Below are 24,455 nucleotides of genomic sequence, written 5' to 3'. Positions count from 1 at the left end.
CAACACACTTAGGCAATGCATTCCACTCACCAACCACTCTCCATACAAAGAACCTACTCCTCACTCCTCTACTCACACCCTCCTTATACAGTCGATCTAGTTGGCAGAGTGGTTAGCATGTCCACTCTCCCACCAAAACACCGCAGGTTTGAATCCCACTGTGGGAATGGATGTTTGTAATTGTCTGTGAAAATACTAGTTGTGGGTGATAGGTGGCATTGGTATTATGATGGTAGTTGCTGTTTGTTGTTGTTGGAATGAGTGGTGGAGATGGAGAGATATAGAGTAGGTGCCCTCCCTCGATGAGTCCCTGGACTCCTTGGAGGTGTCACATAACAATAATAACCACGAAAAAACCCGGCAACCAAATTTGTGCATAATAATCCATACGAGGCCTGATCAAGGCCTTATACAATTGCATCATAGCTCTATTTCTGCAGGTCAGGGTCCTCTGCATCATTACTATTATCTGATGTAATGTCTTCACAACTTGTGCAATGTGACCATTGAATTTATTTCAGGTTCTTATAAACTATCACACCTAAATCTCTCTCATCTCCTCTACTTTCATTAAAATTTCCTCACCGAGTGTATATTTTGCATCCCATCATTGCTTACCAAACCACAAAACCTCACCTTTTGCAACATTGAACTGATAGTTCCACTTATCTGCCCATTCATGCAATCTGTTCAAGTCCTACTGTAAGGCCATAACATCTGTGTTGATATGCAGCTGTTTTGCATTATCTGCAAACAGCTGCATATCACTAGTTAAACCCATCGCAGTATCAATACAAATTGAACCAATTGCCTCAAAACTGACCACTGCGGTATCCCGAAAGAGAGAGGTCACTAGTGGTGTGACCTTTCTCTTTCGGGATACCGCATCCCCATATACAACTTCTGATAGCTCTCCAACAGCCAGTCACTGATCCAACTCAAAAGTCTGTTATCCGATCCCATCTATTTCAATTTATTTAAGAGCTTGTCATATGGTAGTCTATCAAAAGCCTTTGCAAAATCAAAGTACACCACTGTAAATGTATCTCCCCTGTCCAAGGCATTTGTCACCTTGTTATAGTACATAAGTACAGGGTGTTCGGGATAAATTTGACATATTTATAATTAATTATATTTTACCGTAAGTTACATGTATTAACACACACTTCTCTTCATTTAAAAGTTTGGACCCTTCTTCATTCATATACAAGATGTCAGAAAGGATGGATAGCTGGAACCCACCTGAATCATGGAAGAGAATAACTTGTATCATGATGATTCGTGCCCGCCATCAAAATAAGGATATTACGACTGCTGCCCAATGCTCCCTGAATACAGTAAAAACAATCAGGCATGAACTAGAGACTTGCAATGGTGACTACGAGGATGTAGCAAGAAGAAAGATCCCTAGCAGACGATCTGATTGCGTTCGTACAGCAGAATTCCTCGCAAATCTGCAGGAACAGGTGTTGAAGAACCCTGGCATTGGAATTCGGGCTTTGTTCGTGGAGTTGCTAACTGTAGTCAAGCCCTGGATAACAAGAGTAGCCAATGGTAGGCCGTATGTATGGCAGCAGGATTCGGCCCCTTGCCACACCTCTGGGAAAAGTCAAAAATGGTTGTCTAAAAATTTCTACGACTTCACCAGTCCAAATGTTTGGCCTCCAAACTCCCCAGACCTTAACCCCATGGATTATTTTGTATGGGGCTCAGTTGAAAAAGACACCAATCGCACTTCCAGTAATACAAAAGCCCAGTTAATGGATAAAATTGAAACAGTTTTTGCGGCCCTTCCCAGGGAGACTGTAGCATCAGCTTGTTTGAGGTTCCGAAGCAGAATTGAAGCTGTGATCGATGCTAATGGTGGTTATTTTGAGTAAATCTTGTTGATAGTATTGTAATTAACTCTGCCTGTAATGTTTTTTTGTCAATTCAATAAATTTAATAGATACAAAGAAGATTTTCTTTTTCCTTACGAAACTGTCAAATTTATCCCGAACACCCTGTAAGTTAGTGAAACATGATCTCCCCTTAAAAAACCCCTGCTGATAACCACAGAGAATACTGCTGTTATCAACCCATTTCTGGATCCTACTTCTTACCAATCTCTCCAGTACCTTCACCACAACTCAGGGGCGACTGGTCTTGAAATTCACGCTTGCTCTTGTTATCATTCAAGGAGTGAGAGGTGATTGAAGTCTGATTAGCGGAATAATGAATTACTGACCATTTAAAACTATATATTTAGAAATTTATGTACATTTAATCATACAAATAAAACATTTATTTTACAAATGATATTCTATCTTTTTCAATTTAGCTACTTTAATATAAATTCTACCCTACGGTTCTTCTTTATGAGCATTTATTAACAAAAAAATATTACTTCTTTCTCAATTAATGAGCTTGCGCAGCAAGCATGGAGAATTCATCCCTGCCACAACTCTAGATATGCACACCAGTGTATAATTTGAAGCTACTGTCTTATTGCTTTATGCAGAGGAACAATTTTACCCTCCTCCCTGGAACCTGTGCTGTGGCAAGACTTATTAAACAGGCATGCCGATGCTACTGTCTATTCCCTGGAACATTCCCTTAAGATGCATGGTGATGTGTCATCAAATCCTATTGCTTTATTGACATCAAATTTATTTATTTCCTCAAATACCTCCTGCTCACTTACAATAAGCCATCCTCTCCTATGTTTTCTACACTTAATTCCTCATGATTCCACCCTGATCAGGATGAAATACCCTTATAAATTGATCACTGAATACCTCAACAATGTCTTCTGCAGCATCACCATTCTACCACTTTCATCCATTAACTTCATCTTGCCATGATATTCTTCCTTCTACTTACCACATATCTAAAAAAAAAAACAAAAAAACTCTAGGGTTTTTCTTTGCCTGATTTGCCAATTTCTCCTTACACTCTACTTTTGTTTTCCTTACTAAATGAGTCACTCTCCTACGTGTAGAAAGGCTTATGTGTTCGTCATACATGTTGTTTAATTTTGATGATATATATCGGAACACAGAATTATAAGTAAATAATTATTTATTGACTTATTGCTGATATTTCGCTGGTGTTATAACCAGCACCTTCAGAGCACAAAAACACAGTTTGTCACAGTACACGAGATTACAACAACATGGTGTAACAAAGAGACTAGTTTAACAAAATTGTAGCAACAACACAAAGACTAAAGTTCTAATTAGGCGCCTTCTATCTAAAAAAAAAAAATAATAAATAAAAATAAAAATAAAAAAATCAAATAAAACTGTAGCAACAACAGAAAGACTAAAGTCCTAAAAAGCATACAGAGAAAGCAGGTGTTAGTTATGTCTTAAGATGACTGTCTCCCAAATCTTAGGCAAATTTATACAGCCATATTTGTTGAGATTCACAGTATGTTTCAAGGCTTCTGTTGCTTCTAATAACAATCTCTCTGACTTGTAAAAGCTTCTGTGCAGTACTTTTGTTTTCTTCCAGTTGATCCTCTGTACAGGGGTATCCGAAGCGTGGTCTGCTAGGCCCGACTTGCCATAGTGTGATAGTGCTTTATCTTTTATGTATGTTATTTTTATGTTCACTGCTGCGGATGTCCACAGTTCTTCCTGTTTGACCATAGTAAGCTTGATCACCCGAGCAGGGTACTTCATAGATTCCTGGATGTGATAAAGGAGAGATACTGACCTTGGATGAACAGATGAGAGTTAGATTTTAGAGCACCATATGGAAGAGAGTTTTATTTTGGAACACCATATCTTAAAAATCTCAGACTTAATGGTGAGCCTTGATATCGCCTCACTATTCACAAATGTACCACTACTTGAAACCCTTAATCTGCTAAAGTCACACTTTCTCCCTTATATATTTGAACTATTTAAATTCACAATACATGCAGAATATTTCACATGGAAAGGGAAAATATACAAACAATTAGATGGGACAGCTATGGGCTTTCTCTACCCTTAACCAACTTCTACATTGAACACCTGGAAAAACTAGCTATCAATACAGCCACTATCAAACCAACGCTTTTGGCTATGTTAAGTTCACGATGTGCTTGCTATTTGGCCACACGGCCCAGACACATTGGATACATTCTTAGCGTATTTAAATAGCCAACACCCAAAAATCCACTTTACAATGGAACTGGAAGCTAATAAATGTCTGCCCTTCCTGGATACACTAATCACATGTCTTCCAGGTGGTTCCTTATCATTCTCAATCTTTAGAAAACCCACACATACAGGGAGATATTTACATAAACAATCACACCATCACCCTTCTCAACAGTATGGTATCTTAAAAACACTAACCTACAGAGTGAGAGCGAACTGTTTCAATGACAATGCTCTTGCTACTGAACAGGCTCACTTATGCCATGGCCAATGGATATGATCCACATAAGATAAATAAAATACTAAATGCTCCTAAGAAACTCCTCCCTGGAGGTGTCACGTTATTATTATTACGTGACACCTCCAGGGAGTCCAATGGCTCATCGAGGGAGGGTACCTACTCTACAACTCCGTCTTCACCACTCACTCATTCCACCAACTATAACGAACCGCAACTACACTAACGCCATCTACCACCCACCACCACTAGTATTTTCACAGACAATCACAAACACCCATGCCCATAGTGGGATTCAAACCTACAGAGTGAGAGCAAACTATCCACCACAGAGAACAAAACAGTCACCATCCCATATATTAAAGGCACATCGGAAAAGATATCTAGAATTCTCAAAAAACATCAACTATACACTCTATTCAAACCGTGTGTCAAATTAGCAACTCTCATCTATTCACCCAAGAACAGCATCCCTCCTTTATCACATCGAGGAGTCTATGAAGTATCCTGCTCAAGTGATCAAGCTTACTACAGTCAAACAGGAAGACCTGTGGACATTCACATCAGTGAACATAAAAGATACATCTGACACTATCACTATGGCAAGTCAGACCTAGCAGACCATGCTTTGGATACCCCTGCACATAGAATCAACTGGAAGAAAACAAAAGTACTGCACAGAAGCTTTTACAAGTCAGAGAGATTGTTGTTAGAAGCAACAGAAGCCTTGAAACATACTCTGAATCTCAACAAATATGGCTGTATAAATTTGCCTAAGATTTGGGAGACAGTCATCTTAAGACATAACTAGTACCTGCTTTCTCTCTCTGTTTTTTAGGACTTTAGTCTTTGTGTTGTTGTTACAATTTTGTTAAACTAGTCCCTTTTACACCACACGTACTGTGACAAACTGTGTTTTTGTGCTCTGAAGGTGCTGGTTATAACACCAGCGAAATATCAGCAATAAGTCAATAAATATTTACTTACTTATAATTGATATATATACCGTCAAAATTAAACACCAAAAATGAGTCGCTCCCCTGGCTTGTTCTTTATACTCTTCGTGTAACTGATTATTACCATTATTCATTTTATACTTTCTTCAAAGTACTTTTTTTCCAGATTCATGCTTAAGCTACACATTCATCCATTTTACTCCTACCTTATTCAGCAATTTGGCCTTTAGAATGCATTCACACATTGATGCTGTTATGTATTTCTTTCAGTTCCCATGTAGCATTTATTTCCTTACCCCCTCAACTCATTCCATGTTATAGCTCTAAGCTGTCTCCTAAACTTGTCATAATCACTAGCCTTATAATTCTACATATATCCTTTCCTCACAGAAGTCTGCATATGAGTAGCCACAACACAGGTGATTACTTTGTGATCACTTTCACCAACTGGAGGAAAGTGCGAAACCCTCTCACAATTACATCCTCTGGTGAAATGATCAGATCTAGAACTCTCGATCCTTGCGTGCCCTCCTTTACATGTTGCCTGAAATAGTTATCTCTGAAGAACTCGAGAAATTCATTTTCCTTATTCCCAAATGCTGTCTCTTCATTCCAATGTATACTGCCATAATTAAAATCGTCCGTAATAACTACCCTCTTTGTTCGCTAATCCAAGTTGTTTATACATTTCTTCATCATCACCTTCCACATTCCCAGTCCTATAACAACATCCAACTAAATGTCTTCCTTGCAACCTCCACATTACTCCACACTGCCTCATAGCCATTGCCCCTATTTCCCCCCCCCCCTTTGGTATCTATATTATGTGGACTTAATTGCCCAGCTATCATCATCAGCAGCAGCAGCAATCCCTCTCCCTTTGTGCTCTTTCTATCCTCGCAAAAAATACTGTATCCTCCCATTTCTATTCCTGTTATGATATCTTCATTCAACCATGTTTCACTTATTCCAATGATTTTGGGATGAATAAGCTCAATCACTGAAACCATTTCATCCCTCTTATTTCTGATGCTTCTGACATTTGTAAACAAACACAGCAGTTCATTTTTAGGTCTATAGCGAATCCAAGCTATGTGTTGGTTGTGATTTTCCAAGTGTAATATAGTACTGCATGTCAATTCTCAAAGTTTGTAGGAGAGTATCAAATATTTATTTATCCATTTGTAATATATATAGTACATATTTGCACAATCATAAGAAAGAATTATTATATTTGCTTTGAAGTTACACTGATTTGAATAATTTCTGTTTCAATTGTTAGGTATCACTTCTTAAGTCCTATAAAGGGGATGTGAAGAAATTAGGAACTGCTGAAAGGTTTTTTCTTCTTTTGTCTGAGATTGAAGGTTACTCAACTTTAATACAAGGGATGCTGCAGATGGAAGAATTTCAACCAGAAGTTGATGCCCTCAGGCCTCAAATTGAGGCCTTCAAACAAACTTGTTGTAAATTACTTACAAGTGTAACCCTTCAAGAATTTCTTCGACTTATCTTGGTTACTGGAAACTTCATTAATGCAGTAAGTTTTGTTAAGTTGTTCCATATCAAATGGAAATTACAAAATATTCAGTGTCAATATTTTTTTAGCAATCACAAAGAAATCACAAAACCATGAATTGCCATAATTTACAAGAGATTTGATTTACAGTTATTTTTTAGTACTTTTCTGGCATACATTTTTTTTTCATATTCATCTTATTTGTTTTGTCTCTAATTTGATCATGTCTTATTTTTGGTTTTTAATTTCATCATTCTATGTTTTCGTCACCTTCAGATTCCTTTTACCTGTTGTTTTGCCTACAAAGACTAATTTTTGTAATCTTTCATTTTTCATTATAGTTCATCACCATGCCACTTCCATTTCTGCTCACACATTCTTCAATGATAAAATTGTCAAATTCCTTTTATAATATCTTTCTTTCTTCGAATGTTTTCCCACCACTTATAGCAGTGGTGTTCAACCTTTTTTACTACGTGAGCTACTTTTCTATAAAAAGTTATTCGGCAATCTACTCTCTTATATATAAGTTATTCGGCAATCTACTCTCTTATATAGATCACGTTCCCCCAACCTCATATCTGATTACGCACAAATAATCAACTAAAAAAAAATACACAACTAAAAACTTTATTTGTGTATTTAAAAATTTATTTATCACTTGTAATTATCTTAATACAACAAAAAAAAAAAAAAAATATTGGAATGAAATATTTATTTCTCTATTTTGGAAAACCAAAGTTAGAAAAAACAACAGATTGATTACAAACTCACAAGTTACAGGAAATGCTGGTTGATTTAAAAAAAAAAAAAAAAAAAAAGTTAATGTGAAATTTGGCATTGTTCATCATCATCATCAAATTCCTGCCATGTACCCTCAAGGGGTGTACAGGATATGATAGTACTACCTGATAAATTTACATTATTACTAACTTCCTATCTACAATTTTCCTCTAGATCAGTTTGTTACTTGTCAAGACTCCAATATTATCAGATCTTATATTTCTGTCGTCTAAGGCACTTTGTACCCTATCAAACCACCTATATCATGGTCTTCCTCTGGGTCGTTTTCCTGCCAACCTGGCAGAGAACACTTGTTTTGCCAATCTTTCCTCGCCTATTCTATTTAAATGACCATACCACCTGAGATTAGCTCTGCTAATGCATTCCTGGATGCTGACAATGCCAAGTTCTTTCCTAATATCTGCATTTTTAATATGATGTTGCCACTGATGCCATTTGTTCACGCCTCTAATCTTTCTCAGGACTCTCATATCTGCAGTCTCTAGTCTTTGGTCAAGTGTTTTACTTCTGACCAAGCTCTCAGATCCATAAGTTAAAACTGGTTTGAACACTGTCTTGTATACAGCTAATTTAGTGTTCCGGCAAAATTATTTGGCATTGTTTGGACCTCGCAATATTTTCAGAGTCAAGTTGATATAAAAAAGTGGCCAATTGCAGACAATCGTCCAAATGATCATTCGTAATTTGGTTTCTTAATTGATTTTTTATGATGGTCATATTTGAAAAAGCAGATTCTGACAAGTATGTCGATCCGAAATATGACAAAATTTTTCGCGCAATATCAGTTAACATTGGGAATTTTTCTAGTGCATACTTCCAAATGACTACATTGTTTATTGATTTTAAATGTAAACTATTCTGAATTTTTATTATCTCAAGTTCTACTTCAGCTTGGTTTATATCAAACAGCCCACTAATTTTATTTGAAATTTCTGTGATGTTCAAGTTTTCTTGAAATGGATTATTGATAAAAGATATACAATCATTTCAGTTTTATTAAAAATCTTTAAATCTCGAATTTATTTCTTCCTCAACTAATTCTATTTCACGAATAAATTCTTTTAAATCATAGCGAAGAATTTCTTGATTTTATTCAAAAAATTTTAATAAATATGGGAGATGTCTATATTCGCAGTCATTTATATTTTTCTTTAATAAAAGTAAGTATTGTTGGAAAGTTTTTATTGAACTTAACATATCAATTAAATTTTTATCTCTACCTTGTAACTCTAAATTTAAATTGCTTAATTTCATACAGAAATCTACTAAAAATGATAAGTGTAACAGCCATCTTTTATCACTCAATTGTGGATAAACATCTCCTTTTTCATCAAGAAAATTTTTTATATCATTAATTAATACAAGAAATCTTTCTAAAAATTGACTTCTGCTGAGCCAGCGAACATTATTGTACAATAGAAGTTTGCTATCATCATCTACCTGTAATTTAAATAACCGGCATTGCAGGGCTTTTCCTCAAACAGAATTTACAATTTTAAATGTAATATCCAAAATGTGTTTAATCTTTTACTACACAGTACGTGTTGATGAATAACACAGTAGTATGTTAAAAAAATCTGGATATTTGTCATCGTTTTTACATAATGAAATGAAGCCTGATTTATTACCTATAATTGCAGGAGCACCATCAGTAGTAATAGACACAAGTTTAAAAAGCAGAAGTTTGTGTTGTTTCACAAATTCATCAAATGCCGAAAAAATGTCTTCTCCCCTAGTCCTTCCCAATAATGGTATAATTTTCAAAAGTTCTTCTTTACTTGAATAATCTTGAAATACCATTAACTGAGCAATATCAGTGAAGTCGTTTGAATCATCAAATTGTGATGAAAACGCAACACACTGGTGAATGTCTGACATTAACCTGGCCTGGAAACTTTTCTCCGGCAATTGGAACTCTTCCTTTTGGCAATTTTAAACCTTGGTGGCCTAGAAGTAGTCTCTCTCTCTCTCTCTCTAGCGAACATCTTGAACCGAGAAGCTCCTTTCTGGAAGCAGGGAAACTTCTCTCTCAAGCAACGTGGATCCGGGTAGTCTCTCTCTGACGGCGACTCTGGACTGGGTGGCCTCCTTTCTGACAGCAATTCTGAAACCAGGACCCCCTTCTGCTTGCTTCAGTCCCTTTTTATTAGCCCCCCCCCCTCTGAGACCTCGCATGAAGTTTAGCAACCCCCAAAGAATCGGTATGAGTCTTCCAACTTAAGTTTCAAGTTCGGCATGCCTTTTGTTCTCCTCTGCTTTCTTCTGATTGTAAGTTGCCGGCCATCGGAAAGTTGTTTGAATTCTTTCTTACTGACTTCGGAGATGTTTACACTTAGAGCCTGGAAGCTTTTCTCATACATACAAATTTCAATAGCAATCTTTCTAATGCTGCCATGTACAGCTTTGACGACAAAAACATTGCCCTTTGTTTTTAACACTCTAACATATTCTTATTAAAGCAATATATACAGTTAGCTTGAAAAGAATTATTTACAAAAACATCTAATACAAACTATACCGAGACAAACAAAGTTTATTTTTTTACAATATTCACATGGGACTTCACCTAAGTAAAAAATCGATGTAATGTGCTTCATCATCATCAACAGGATACGATAGTACTACATGAAAAATTTACATCATTACTAACTTTCTATCTACAATTTTCTTCCAGATCAGTCTGTTACTTGTCAAGACTCCAATATTATTAGATCTTATATTTCTGTCGTCTAAGACACTTTGTACTGTATCAATCCACCTATATCTTGGTCTTCCTCTGGATCGTTTTCCTGCCAACCTGGCAGAGAACACTTGTTTTGCCAATTTTTCCTCGCACATTCTGTTTAAATGACCATACCGCCTGAGATTAGCTCTGATAATGCATTCCTGGATGCTGACAATGTCAAGTTCTTTCCTAATATCCTCATTTTTAATATGATATTGCCATTGATGCCATCTGTTCATGCCTATAATCTTTCTCAGGACTCTCATATCTGCAGTCTCTAGTCTTTGGTCAAGTGTTTTACTTCTGACCTAGCTTTCAGATCCATAAGTTAAAACTGGTTTGAACACTGTCTTGTATACAGCTAATTTAGTGTTTTGGCTAATTTCTCTCTTATTCCATATAAATTTATTCAGTCGACTTCCTACTATACCAGCTTTGTTGATTCTGTTGTCTATTTCCGTATTTAATTTACCATCTTCACTAAAAATCGTGCCTAAGTAGGTGAAATGTTTTACTTGTTCCACAGGTTCTCCATTCACAACACAGTTGACATTTTCAATGATTCTGCCTATTTTCATTGTCTTTGTCTTTTTATTGCTGACCTTCATACCATATCTATTACAACAGTTATTCAATTTAGTCGAGGAATCTTGCAGACTCATAGCGGATTTATTGATAAGTATAACATCATCTGCATAAAGCAAAGAGATGACATTAACATCTCCAATTTTGATATCATGTTTAATACCACTTTCCTTCATAATGTGATCCATATAGATAATGAATAACAGAGGGGATAATGTACCTCCTTGTCTCACACCAGATTTAACATTAAACCATCTCCCTGTACTTCCTTCAATTCTAACTGCTGACTTACAACTCAAATAAAGACTAAGTATTGCTTGATATAATGCCCCATTGACACCATATAACTGTAGCGTAATGAATAGCTTCTCTCTTGGCACCTTATCGTATGCCTTTTCCAGATCCACAAAACTCAAATAGAGATCTTTGTTATATTCCCATGATTTCGCCACTATTTGTCGTAAAGTGAAGATCTGATCCTGACAGCCTCTATTTGGCCTGAATCCAGCTTGTTCTTCACCAAGCTTTTCTTCTACAATTCTTCTCAACAGTTTTTTCTCAAGTATACTTGCATATATCTTACCAGGAACACTCAGCAGGGAAATACCTCTATAATTCTCACATTCAGTTTTATTTCCCTTTTTATATATGGGTACTATGAGAGCTCTACTCCAATCATCGGGAATTCGTGCCTCTGTCCAGGCCTTCTGAACCATACAATGCAGCCACTGCAAGACTTCTATACCACCATACTTCAGCATTTCTGGTCTAATATCATCTATTCCTGCTGCCTTTCCACATTTTAAGCCTTTGATGACTTTTTCTACTTCAAGTATGGATATCTATTCCTAACTGTATGCCTGTTGAGTGTTTTTTACCACTTTGCTATCGCTGCTTGTAATGTGCTTTGGAATATTTAATATTTAAGCTACAATTGAGTTTTTACACTTTGCTTATAATCATATTCTCTTGGCTCACTGTTTGACTTCCACTGATCCAAATTAATTAATTTACCCAGGCTTATAAGAAAATTACTGATTTGACAATTTTAACATAAAATAAATAAATAATAGCAATACACTTAAAGCGAATTAAAAATAATACAAAATAATGATAAATAAAATATTATGTTTTCAGTTTGAATTAAATTTGTAAGTAAGGAGGAATAAACAAGTGATCAACAGGTTGAACACCCCTGACTTATAACATAAGATGTTGGGGAAGATTGAGGGAATGAGAAGAAGAGGAAGATCACAAAAGTGTTATCCGTCCAACTCTTTTTTAAAAGAACTTACCAACTTGAACTTACAATTACTGAAAGAAAGAACAAGAGGCTGAGTGGGATGAGGAGCCTTTGTTCATAGTATTACCAAGAGTCGAAAACGACTAGAATGGCACATAACAACATGGCATATTCTCTTCTGGCAGATCAGAACTGTCAGATCTGTGGTCTTTAATCTTTGATTAACTATTTTATTATTTTTAAAATTTATATTTTTATTTTATTTATATTATATTTTTTGTTAATATTAGTTTAACCTTTTTATTTAATTAGTGATGCTTTGAACCATTTCCCCCATTACTTGTAACATTATTATTCAAACTAGCTTTTTTCCAACACATATCAGCATAACTTTTTCTGTTCTATTTTGTAATTATCTTTTTCACTAAAAATGTGTGAATGTGTTATGAAGGCCAAAAAGCTGAATAAGGTAGGTGTAAAATGGATGAATAAGTATGAAAATAACTTGAGCATTAAATCTGGAAGAAGGTACTTTGGATGCAATACAAGTTGATTAATGGTAATAATCAGTTACATGAAGAGTATAAAGAACAAGCCAGGAGAAGAGAATTGACTCCAATTAGTAAGGAAAATAAAAGTGCAGTTATTGAGCAGTAATTGGGAAATCAGTTGAAGAAAACCCCAGAGAGATTTTTAGATATGTGGCAAGTAGAAGGAAAAATGATCATGGTAAGATGATGTTAATGGATGAAAGTGATAGAATGGTAACTGCTGCAGAAGACATTGTTGAGAAATTCAGTAATCAGTTTATAAGGGTGTTTCATCCTGATCAGGGTGGAATCATGAGAAAATTAAGTGTAGAGTTCATAGGAGGGGGATGGCTTAATTGTGACTGAGCAGGAGGTATTTGAGGAAATAAATAACCTTGATGTCAATAAGGTGATAAGATTTGATGATATATCATCAGGGATCTTAAGGGAATGTTCCAGGGAATTGGCAATAGCATTGGTATGCCTATTTAATAAAAGTCTTGCAACAGCACAGGTACCAAGGGAGTGGGAGGAAGGTAAAAATTATTCCACTGCATAAATGTGGTGATAAGGCTGTGGCTACAAATTATAGGCCAATCTGTATGTCTGGAGTTGTGTTTGAAGGTACTAGCAAGATTGGTGAGAAGTAGGATACAAAAATGAGTTGATACAAGCAGTATTCTCTGTGGTTATCAGCATGAATTTGTTAAAGGGAGATCATGTTTTACTAACTTATGTACAATAACAAGGTGACAAGTACAGGGGGAGATGCATATGCAGTGGTGCACTTGGATTTTGTAAAATCTTTTATTATTATTATTATTATTCAGGCCTCCATGGAGTCAAAAGACTCATCGTGTGAGGTCCTTCCTAGGAAACACAAAGTCTATCATACCATTCCCTGAACTCATTGACCACCCTTGCTCTCACTACTCTATCAGACAACATTCCATGGTTTAACCAGCCTCCATGCAAAGAAATCACTCCTCGCCCTCTTGCTCACAGCTTCCTTTTGTAACTTTCAGGGATGGCCCCTTGTCATTGCTCCTTCCCACTGTTCCATCAAGCAAAAGAACTCCCCAGTGTCAACCCTGTAACTACTGCTCAACAGTTTAAATGTCTCAATCATATCACCTCTCCTTCTTCTCTCTTCCAAACTCTGCAGTTTACATTCCCTCAGCCAATCCTCATAACTAACATTGTACAGTCCTGTAACTATCTTTGTTATCTCGCTTCTGTATCCTTTCCACAGTTAATTTATCTCCTTCAAATCCTGGAGACCAAATAGTTTAAGTATGGTGTGATCAGAGTCTTATACAATGGAACAACAACTCTTTTATCTCTGCAGGTCAGTGTCCTTCTCAGTATTGCAACAATCTTCTGGGTTACCTTCACCACCTTTGCAATATGTCCCCTGAATTTCAATTTTTTGTTGCTCATCACTCTCAGATCTTTTGTCTCCCTTACTTCCTCCAGTACAGCTCCTCCAATCGAGTATGCAGCCTGCCATCGATGTATTCCAAACTTCAAGACTTTACATTTTGCTGCATTATACTGCACTACCCCATTCATTTGCTTATCTGTCTTTATTCAAATCCTCTTGCAGGACTGCCACATCTACACTATTACTAATAACTCTTCCCAGCTTCAAATCATCTGCAAACAACTGAATATCCCCCTGCAATCCACTGACAGTGTCATTGATATAAAGGTTAAACAATAGAGGACCCAGTACTGGTCTCTGTAGGATCCCACTTGTAAGCTGTTAAATAAACTGAAACAGATGGGATTGGATAACATATATTTCTGAGTTGGATCTATGACTTGCTGTCTGATAGGTATAGCAAGTTGTATATGGCAGTGCGGTATATACAACTTGGAGAGGTCAAAAGAGTTTGGAGGGGTCAGTTTTGGAGCCATTGTTGTTCAATTTGTATATTCATAATACTGGGATGGGTTTAACTAGTAATATGCAGCTGCTTGCAGATGATGCAAAATTGGGGAATGCAATGCAGAGTCGAGCAGATGTTATGGCCTTACAGGAGGACTTTAATAAATTGCATGAATCAGCAAATGGAACCAATCAATTAAATATTGCAGAGTGTAAGGTTTTGAGATTAAAGGAATGATGGGATGCAAAGTATACACTTGGTGGAGAAACTTCAAAGGAAATAGAGGAGATGAGAGATCTAGGAATGATGTTGGATAAGGACCTGAAATTCAGGGCCACAAAGCACAAGTTGTGAGGACATCTTGTCGGATAATGATAACGATGTGGAGTACCCTGACATGCAGAACTAGAGAGGTTATAATGCCATTGTATAAGGTTTTGAACATGTGGATTATTTTGCACAGATTTGGTTGCTGGGTTTCATAGTGATGAGAATATGTTGGAAAGGATCCAGAGAAGATTCTCTATGGTGGTCAGTGGTCTTTGGAATGTGGAGTACGAGGACAGATTGAGAGAATGTAAGTTGTAAATCCTCATAAATAGGAGGAAAAGTGGGGTATATGATTGAGACATATAAAGGTAATGAAGGATTGTTATCAAGTTGACATGAAAAGATTTTTCATAGAATGGAAGTAGGGTAGAACAAGAGGCCATCGCTGGTAACTGTATATGAAGGGTGTGAGCAGATGAGTGAGGTAAAGGTTCTTTGCATGGAGAGTGGTAGGTGAGTAGAATACATTGCCTGAGTGTGTTGTGGATGTTGATATTAAATCATTTTAAGGCACAGCTGGATGAGTATTATGTGCAATAGTGTGTACCTCCCACAATGAGTTTCTGACTCCATGGAGGTCAGATGTCAATAATAATGATTATTATTATTAACATTAATAATAAAAATTATGATGTTTGAGAACAGCATAATTATTATTATGTGTTGCATAGCAGTGTAAATGACCTAATGCATACAGATAACAACATTTGATGCTTGTATGATGGATACAATTCGAGTATATGGGGTTGGGTTCGAGGTTATGTCATAGTGTGTAGTGTTCGTGCAAGCTCCCGATAAGATAAGTATTATTTTCAGTTATTGTTGATAAAATTACTTAATATTGCGTGGTTTTGTTTGCCTTGCGTATTTTAGTGTGTCTATTTGTGTGTTTTTGGTGTGTTATAACTATTATTTGATAAAACACGTTGCAAATAATTATGGCACCTGTACGAAGGAAAATGGCGGCCAGTAATGATGGTTCGCCATCTTTATCATAACGGTAGTATAAAAGAAATGACTCAGTGTACTAGCTGTGAAATGTACGCTTTGCGAAGTGCGGTCGGAGTGTGGATAGATGATAATAAAGGATTGAATGTGTGTAGAAAATGTAGGGAAATAATGAGGAATTGAAGTGTATTTCGGATCGTGAGCGTGATAATTTTGTCAAACTTCAGAATGAAGAAAATAGCGATATGACAAGAAACGGCAAGGTTGTACATGAGAATTATGAGAGTGTGAATGATAGTATTAATGGTTTCTCAGAGAATAAAAAAGATGAGATAGATGCAATGAGTGAGATTGCGTTGTTGAATGGTGTGATAGAAAGGGCAAAACAGCAGCTAGAGTGCATGAACAAAAGTCGACCGAATGAACCAACCAGTAATAAAAGGTATGACAGGAAAAATAGGCGCATGAATGTGAACATGAACAAAATGAAGGATAGAGTGCTGTATGGAGACTCGTTAGTACGAGGTGTGTTAGTAGAGGATTTGACAAAATCGTACCAACCTGGTGCGACCATAAAGGATGTAACTGAGTCTATTAGAGAGCAAAAGGAAAGGGTGAAAGAAATGATTGTTGTGGCAGGTACGAATGATTTGAAAGGAGATAAAATGGAAATGATAGAAGACCTGAATGAATTGTTTGAGGTAGCAAAAGAAAAGAGTGAGAGAGTTAGAATGATTAGTCTTTTGCCACGGTATGACAGTGAAATGTTTAAAAGGAGGGCCATAATTGCGAATGACTTTATGCGTGGGTTATGTATGACGAGTGGTGTGGACGTGTGGAGCGAGTTTGATGGGCGAAAGGATCTATATAAGATGGATGGCCTGCATTTGAATGGTTATGGTGTAAGAAGACTTGAGAGAGTGTTGCTGAATGTAGTGGATGTGCAAATTCAGGGAAACTAGATTTGTTAAGGGGGGGGGTAGTAGATATACAGTCCTTAGGGAGGCAGTTGAATGTAAGAATGAATATAATATGCTAGAGCAAATAAGGACAACAAACCAGAGTGGGATAGTTAATATAAGGCATCAAGGTAGGGTTGGGGCTAATGGGGGTGTTAAATTCATGTACACTAATACTAGGACTATTAGAAACAAGAAGGAAGAGTTTTTGGCCATGGTTGGCACTTCCAGACCACAGGTTATTGGTATTAGTGAAACATGGCTGACTGTAGATGATATAGCTAGTAGGATTGAATGTGATGGGTATAGTGTGTTCAGGAATGACAGAGAGAATAAAATGGGGGGAGGAGTATTGTTGATGATTGCTGATGAGCTACAGCCAAGGAGAATAGAAGTTGAATTGCAGGATAGAGAAAAGAGCACATTTGAGGCCATTTGGTGTGAGATTGTGGCTAGCAGAACTAAATATACAATTGGGTGCTGCTATAGACCAGGTGATGGAAAAGATGGTGGTGACAGTATGCACAAGCAAATAGAAGAAATGGGTGGAAGGAGGGTAATTATTATGGGAGATTTCAACTATGGTCGCATTGATTGGAGTGAGGAGAGGACACATACGGGAGGAAGGAATTGGATTTTATGCGGTTATTAAGGGATAACTATCTGCGACAGCATGTAATGGAAAATACTAGGGGTCAGAGAGTGCTTGACCTAGTAATTACATATAATAATAGAAAATACTAGGGGTCAGAGAGTGCTTGACCTAGTAATTACATCTGAGGATTTGGCTGTAACAAATATGACCACATTGCCACCAATCGGTGAGAGTGATCATAGGGTCTTGACTTGGGAGGTGGCTAAAGGTGTGGAATTTTCTATTAAGACAGGGTACATGTGGAATTATCGGGCGGGAAGGTATGACAAGCTTAGGAGTTTGATTGGCTCAGTGCCATGGCATGTACAACTGCAAGGACTAGAAGTTGATAGTGCATGGGAGGTATTTAGGAAGTGCTTGCATGAAGCAATGGCTGACTGTATACCTAGAGTCCGAATAATAAATCAAGTAGGGGTTAAATGGATGAATAACACCATTAAGCTTGAGCTGCAAAAAAAGAAACAACTATGGAGGGAATTTAAGGAGAAAGGTGATTGGCAGGCACATGAACGGTATAAAGCGCAGGCCAGAAGGGTGACGAGTGTGGTAAGAAAAGCAAAAAAGGATTACGAAAGAATATTGGCCGTGCAGGCTAAAGAGAATCCTAAACAGTTTTTTAGATATGTAGCAAGTAAAAGGAAAAATGTACATGGCAGAATGATTTTAAAGAATGCTGATGGTAGGGAGGTAACTGAATCGTTGAGATAGCTGAGTTACTGAGTGAGCACTTTGCAAGAATATATCATCCAGGTGGTGACATTGCAGAAACGAATAAGTGCATGGGAGGTATTTAGGAAGTGCTTGCATGAAGCAATGGCTGACTGTATACCTAGAGTCTGAATAATAAATCAAGTAGGGGTTAAATGGATGAATAACACCATTAAGCTTGAGCTGCAAAAAAAGAAACAACTATGGAGGGAATTTAAGGAGAAAGGTGACTGGCAGGCACATGAACGGTATAAAGCGCAGGCCAGAAGGGTGACGAGTGTGGTAAGAAAAGCAAAAAAGGATTACGAAAGAATATTGGCCGTGCAGGCTAAAGAGAATCCTAAACAGTTTTTTAGATATGTAGCAAGTAAAAGGAAAAATGTATATGGCAGAATGATTTTAAAGAATGCTGATGGTAGGGAGGTAACTGAATCAGTTGAGATAGCTGAGTTACTGAGTGAGCACTTTGCAAGAATATATCATCCAGGTGGTGACATTGCAGAAACGAATAAACCAGTAGATTATACGGGAATTGTGGTGAATGAAGTGGAGGTGAGTAGTCTATTGCATAACCTCAATGTCAATACATCTGTGGGATTGGATGGTATACCAGCTCGTGTAGTACGAGAAGCAGCTAAAGAATTGTCAGTACCCTTGACCATTTTGTTTAATTTGAGTCTCGGGTCTGGGTTAGTCCCAAGCGGGTGGAAGGAGGGGAAAATAGTTCCACTGCATAAAGGTGGTTCCAAGACTGCTGTTGTAAATTACCGACCGATTAGCATATCAGGAATTATTGTTAAGGTCTTAGAGAAATTAGTCAAGAAAATAATACAGGATTGGATAGATGAAAATGGGATATTGTATGGGGGACAACATGGTTTTGTGAAGGGTAGATCATGCCTCAGTAACTTGCTCACGTTTTATAACACAGTGACGGCTGAACTGGATAGGGGTCATGGGTTTACAGTGATACTGCTGGACCTTGCCAAGGCCTTTGACAGGATACCACATGGAACCCTAATCAGTAAACTGGAGCAGATGGGGATAGATATAGGGTTGGTAAGATGGATAGGAGGGTGGTTGAAGGAGAGATACCAGAGAGTGGTTTATTCAGGAGTGGAGTCAAAAAGACGTCTTGTGACTAGTGGAGTACCGCAGGGCTCTGTTCTTGGACCACTGCTTTTCAATCTGTTCATCAATGATATTGGAAAGGATTTGAGAGGAAGTGTTCACTTGTTTGCTGATGATGCAAAGTTGGGTAGAGCAATTGTGAGTGCACAGGATGTCAAAATTTTACAGGATGATTTGGATAGTTTGGAGGACTGGGCTAGGAAAAATGGATGTCAGTTTAATGTGGCAAAGTGTAAGGTTATGCACTTTGGGGTGAAAAGAACAGCAGCAGTATATTGCATTGGTGGAACCGTACTCTAGGAGATTGATGAGGCCAGGGATTTGGGAATGCTGGTGGATAGGGAGTTGAAGTTTAGGGGGCACATTGCAAAAGTGACTAAAACAGCTCACCAAATCACTTGGCTTATGAAAAATACTTTAACATGCAGAGACAAACAAGTTGTTGTTCCTCTGTATCGAGCCTTGATAAGACCCCATCTGGACTTCTGTGCCCAGTTATGGGCACCAGGGTTTCTTCGTGATGGGGAGAAAGTGGAGAGGGTCCAGAGACGAGTGACCAAGATGATAGCAGGACTGTGGAATGAACCTTATGAGAATAGGTTGAGAATTTGTGGGTTGCAGAAATTGGACGATAGGCGAAGGAGGGGTGATATGATTGAGACATTCAAATTACTGAAGGGTTTTTATAAGATTGATCCAGAAGATATTTTTGGAAATATGACTGGTGGTGGGAGGACTAGGGTCCATGCATGGAAGCTAAGCAAGAGCATGGTTGACAAGGGTGTTAGAGCTAGGTTTTTTACTTGGAGAGTGGTGAATGAGTGGAATAAGCTTCCAGAGTCTGTTGTGGGTGCTACGACCGTGAATGAGTTCAAGACAAGATATGATAGATACTGTGTGAATGTTAAATAGTTGTTCCAGACATGATGTTAGGGCCTCCCTCGATGAGTCTGTCGACTCCTTGGAGTTTCCCGGAATAATAATAATAATAATAAATAATAATACTGCACGAATGTTGGATAGTTCTTGACATTATGTTTAGGTCCTCCCTCAGTGGTCTAAGGACTCCATGGACTTGCCCATAATAATAATATGGGTTTCATATTCTGTCCTCTAATTCTCATCATTTATGAATGTATGAATATGGAATAATATACAGAAATGTTCTAGTTTTTATATTAGATTTTCCATTTTAATTTAGTTTGATTTTTTAATGTCATTACCTTACATAATGCATATATGCATTACTGATATTTCAAAGAATTGCTATTATTGCAATCTCTGAAATGCCTGTTTTAAAAAAATGCTATTAAAGAAGCACCAGATCTTTAAAAAAGAGTTGTCTGGTTGAGTTCAGTTGAATATTTGAAGCAAAGTATCCTTTTAAATTAGCTATGTCCATTAAAGATTTGTGTAGGTGCTTTAAAGATTAATTCATTTGTAGTTTCTTTATTGTTGTTCTTTTACTTCAACTGTGGTGTCAATGTAAAATTAGCTTTGCAGATTGTAATATCTGGAATTTTTGTACTATTTTTTCAAATATACTTAGAGATATCAATAATCTTAAATGAGTTATAATAAGCAAATTTTAATAACTTGCAAGTCCACCCTTTTTTCCTTCAAAGTAATACTTTACATTGCAGCAGTCTCATATGGAACAAATAAATTAGCCATTGACCTTTAAATTTAGCATACTGGTTCTTTTTCCAAATGTGTTAATCAGATTCTTTTATACACACACACACACACACACACACACACAAAATTATTGCTATTTTTATAAAAAAATTAGCAATTACTATAATACAGTAATTAATATACATGTGAACATATAATTTTATGAGAAGCTTTAAAAGTGCTCAGTTTTGTTTTTCCTGGTTAAATGTTAAAAAAAAAAAAAAAAAAAAAAAAAAAAAAAAGTGTGTATTTTTTTTCAACTTTTTTTTTTTTTGTTTAATACCTCACTTCTGTGCTTTAATCTGTTCTATTTAGGGTAGCTATGCTGGAAATGCAGTTGGATTTAAGCTTGCTACTCTTCCCAAACTAATGGAAACGCGAGCAAACAGACCGAGAATGACTTTATTGCATTTTCTGGTGAAAGCAGCAGAACATGAAAACAAAGAAATGCTATCCTTCACTTCAGAACTCGACCTTTTACCAGAATGTGCACGGTAAAAAAAATTATAATATTTTATACATAGTGATTTTATTGTGGTTTCTTAGGATTGGTTAACTTTAACATAAATGCATATTTAAGTAGATGTTCTGATATTCTAATAAATATTTCAGTTGTCTTCATTAATGTTTTTAACATAATTAACATAACTTGCACTTGCTTTATTCTTCCCAAAGAAATACTGAAAAATAGCATTAATGACATTAATGAGAAATTACATTGGCCAACCAATTAAAACTTTTCCTTTTTTTGGTAACTGAAAATCATTTTGGATGCCTAATATATTCCAAAATTGGAATGTAAAAGTGGAATCAAATTTCTCAGACTTTCAGGCTGCATTTGAGAAGATGTATACATTAGGTCATGCATTTACACATCTATCCCACACTCTTTTTCCAGTGGAATGGAGACTGAGATGGGGGGGGGGGGCAGGCTATCACTAGTGTTATTTAACTGCTCTCTCAAATATTATAAATAAAGCCCTGGAGAATTTGATATCATTCCTAAACTTTGCCATAAGATTAATGCCTTTCTTTTGAACTTGCAGTGATGATGTACTAAGCACTGCATTACTGATAAATAAAAAATCTTCTGCTTGCAGTGTGAATAGGAAGTCATCTTCAGGTGAAAGCATTTGTGAACCTGCAAGCAAACCACATCTGGCTTGAAAAGATCAAAATTTATATCTGAATTTGAATAGAAACCTGAATTTTTCTGAATTACAAACAGAAATGTTTGGATTAGATGTTTAATAGTGGAACTTGTTAGCTCAAGGAATAAAAAATTTGTTTTCAGAAGAATCCTGACTACATATTTTAAGAACAGGAATGAAATTTATTAATGCTGTGATACAGATGGATTTTTTTGAGAATTGCTGTTCATGAGGAGAAAGAGTAGTGTTTTTGCAAAGCTAGATTAAAAGCAATCACAGAATCTGTGATTCTCATCACAGAAATTTGTAAATCTTTAGTACCATGAATGAACTAATAGTTTTTAATTTTATTTTTTATTTTATTGCATAATCCATAAACCATGTTATACACCAAACACAGATCTTTTTCAACCTACTTCAAGCCTCCATTAAGCAGAGTAGTGGTCTCGCACCAAGAAACAAAATTCCATCTCCCACCTAAAGTTATTCACAAACCACCTTGTCTGCAGTTGGATTCAAACTTGCAGTCTGTTAGTTGGAAAGTAGGTACATTATCTACTCAGCTAACTAGCTAATTTTGGTGCAAAATACTAATGCAAAACTTTCCATACCTCATAGAAATAAATACGAAAGAGACTCACTCAGAAATATGTAAATTATTATTATTATTATTCAGGCCTCCATGGAATCAAAAGACTAATCGTGGGAGGTCCTTCCTAAGAACATAAAGTCTGTCAAGACTCATCGAGGGGAGATTCCCCCCCCCCCCAAGAAACACAAAGTCTATCATACCACTCCTCATTGACTGTTCTCGCTCTCACCACTCCATCAGGCAATGCATTCCACAGTTCAACCACCCTCCATGCAAAGAAACCACTCCTCACCCGCTTGCTCACAGTTTCCTTTCGTAACTTCCATGGATGGCCTCTTGTCATCACTCCTTCCCGCTGTTCAACCAAGCGAAAGAACTCCCCAGTGTCAACCCTGTAACCACCTCTCAACAGTTTAAAAGTCTCAATCATATCACCTCTCCTTCTATCCACCAAACTCTGCAGTCCACATTCCCTCAGCTGATCCTCGTAACTATCCTTGTACAGTCCTGAAACCATCTTTGTCATCCGTCTTTGTATCCTTTCCACAGTTAATTTATCCCCTTCAAATCCTGGAGACCAAATTTGAGAACAATAGTCCAAGTGTGGTCTGATCAGAGACTTATACAACAGAATGATAACCCTCTTATCTCTGCAGGTCAGTGTCCTTCTCATAATTGCAGCAATCCTCTGTGTTACCTTCACCACCTTTGCAATATGTCCCCTAAACTTCAGGTTTCTATCAACCATCAACCCCAGATCTCTTGTCTCCTCTACTTCCTCCAGCATAACTCCTCCCATAGAGTATGCTGCATCCCATCGATGTTTCCCAAACCTCAAGACCTTACATTTTGCTGCATTAAACTGATACCCCCCATTCATTTGTCCATCTATCTAGCTTATTCAAATTTCCTTGCAGGGCTGCCGCATCTGCACTATTACTAATAATCCTTCCGAGCTTTGCATCATCTGCAAACAACTGAATATCCCCTTGCAGTCCACTAATAATGTCATTAATATAAAGGTTAAACAATATAGGTCCCAGTATTGAGCCCTGTGGGACCCCACTTGTAACCTTCTGCTTCCTTGAAACTGCCCCACCATACACAACTCTCTGATACCTATTGGACAGCCAATCCTGAATCCAGTTGACCAGTCTGACATCCAGACCCACATGCTGCAACTTAAATATCAGCTTATCATGTGGCACCCTGTCAAATGCCTTTGCTAAGTCTAATAAAATGGCAGTATATGCCTTTCCCTCATCTAATGCTCTCATAACGTTATCCTAAAAGGCTAGCATATTGCTGAAACAAGAGCACCCTGTCGCAAATCCCTGTTGACTCTCACAGATAACATTACCCTCATCTGCCCAATGCCGTATATGGTCCTTCACTACTTTCTCAAAGATCTTACTAACTACTGATGACACACAAACTGGCCTATAATTAGACACTTCCAGTCTGCTACCACCCTTATGCAATGGCACTATCTTGCCTTCCTTCCATTCCAGGGGCACCTTTCCTGCAGCCAGACTTTCATCGAAAAACCAGGCACTGTCAATTCTCTAGCACATTCTCTCAGAACTCGTGGTGAAATACCATCCAGTCCCACAGCTGTAGTGACATCCAGAGTACTCAGTATTTGAAACACACGCTCCTCCTGTACCTCTAAACCTCAAACC

At 37.1% G+C, this 24,455-nt stretch overlaps 1 protein-coding gene across 1 annotated transcript in view; it reads left to right on the top strand.

Moving 5' to 3' along the window:
- Positions 1-24,455, top strand: part of LOC150100324 (inverted formin-2-like) — a 319,787-nt gene that overhangs the window by 218,778 nt on the left and 76,554 nt on the right. The window contains exons 9-10 of the mRNA XM_090402638.1: positions 6,607-6,864; positions 21,346-21,524. Coding sequence (XP_090258764.1) covers positions 6,607-6,864; positions 21,346-21,524 — 437 coding nt within the window. The remainder of the gene's footprint in view (positions 1-6,606; positions 6,865-21,345; positions 21,525-24,455) is intronic.

Source organism: Typopeltis vanoorti, chromosome 13, assembly GCF_054136105.1.
Source record: "Typopeltis vanoorti isolate ZY-2024b chromosome 13, IOZ_Tvanoo_1.0, whole genome shotgun sequence".
Classification (NCBI taxonomy): domain Eukaryota; kingdom Metazoa; phylum Arthropoda; class Arachnida; order Uropygi; family Thelyphonidae; genus Typopeltis; species Typopeltis vanoorti.
The sequence above is the reverse complement of the archived record's forward strand: the minus strand, read 5'-3'. Positions and strand labels throughout refer to the sequence as shown.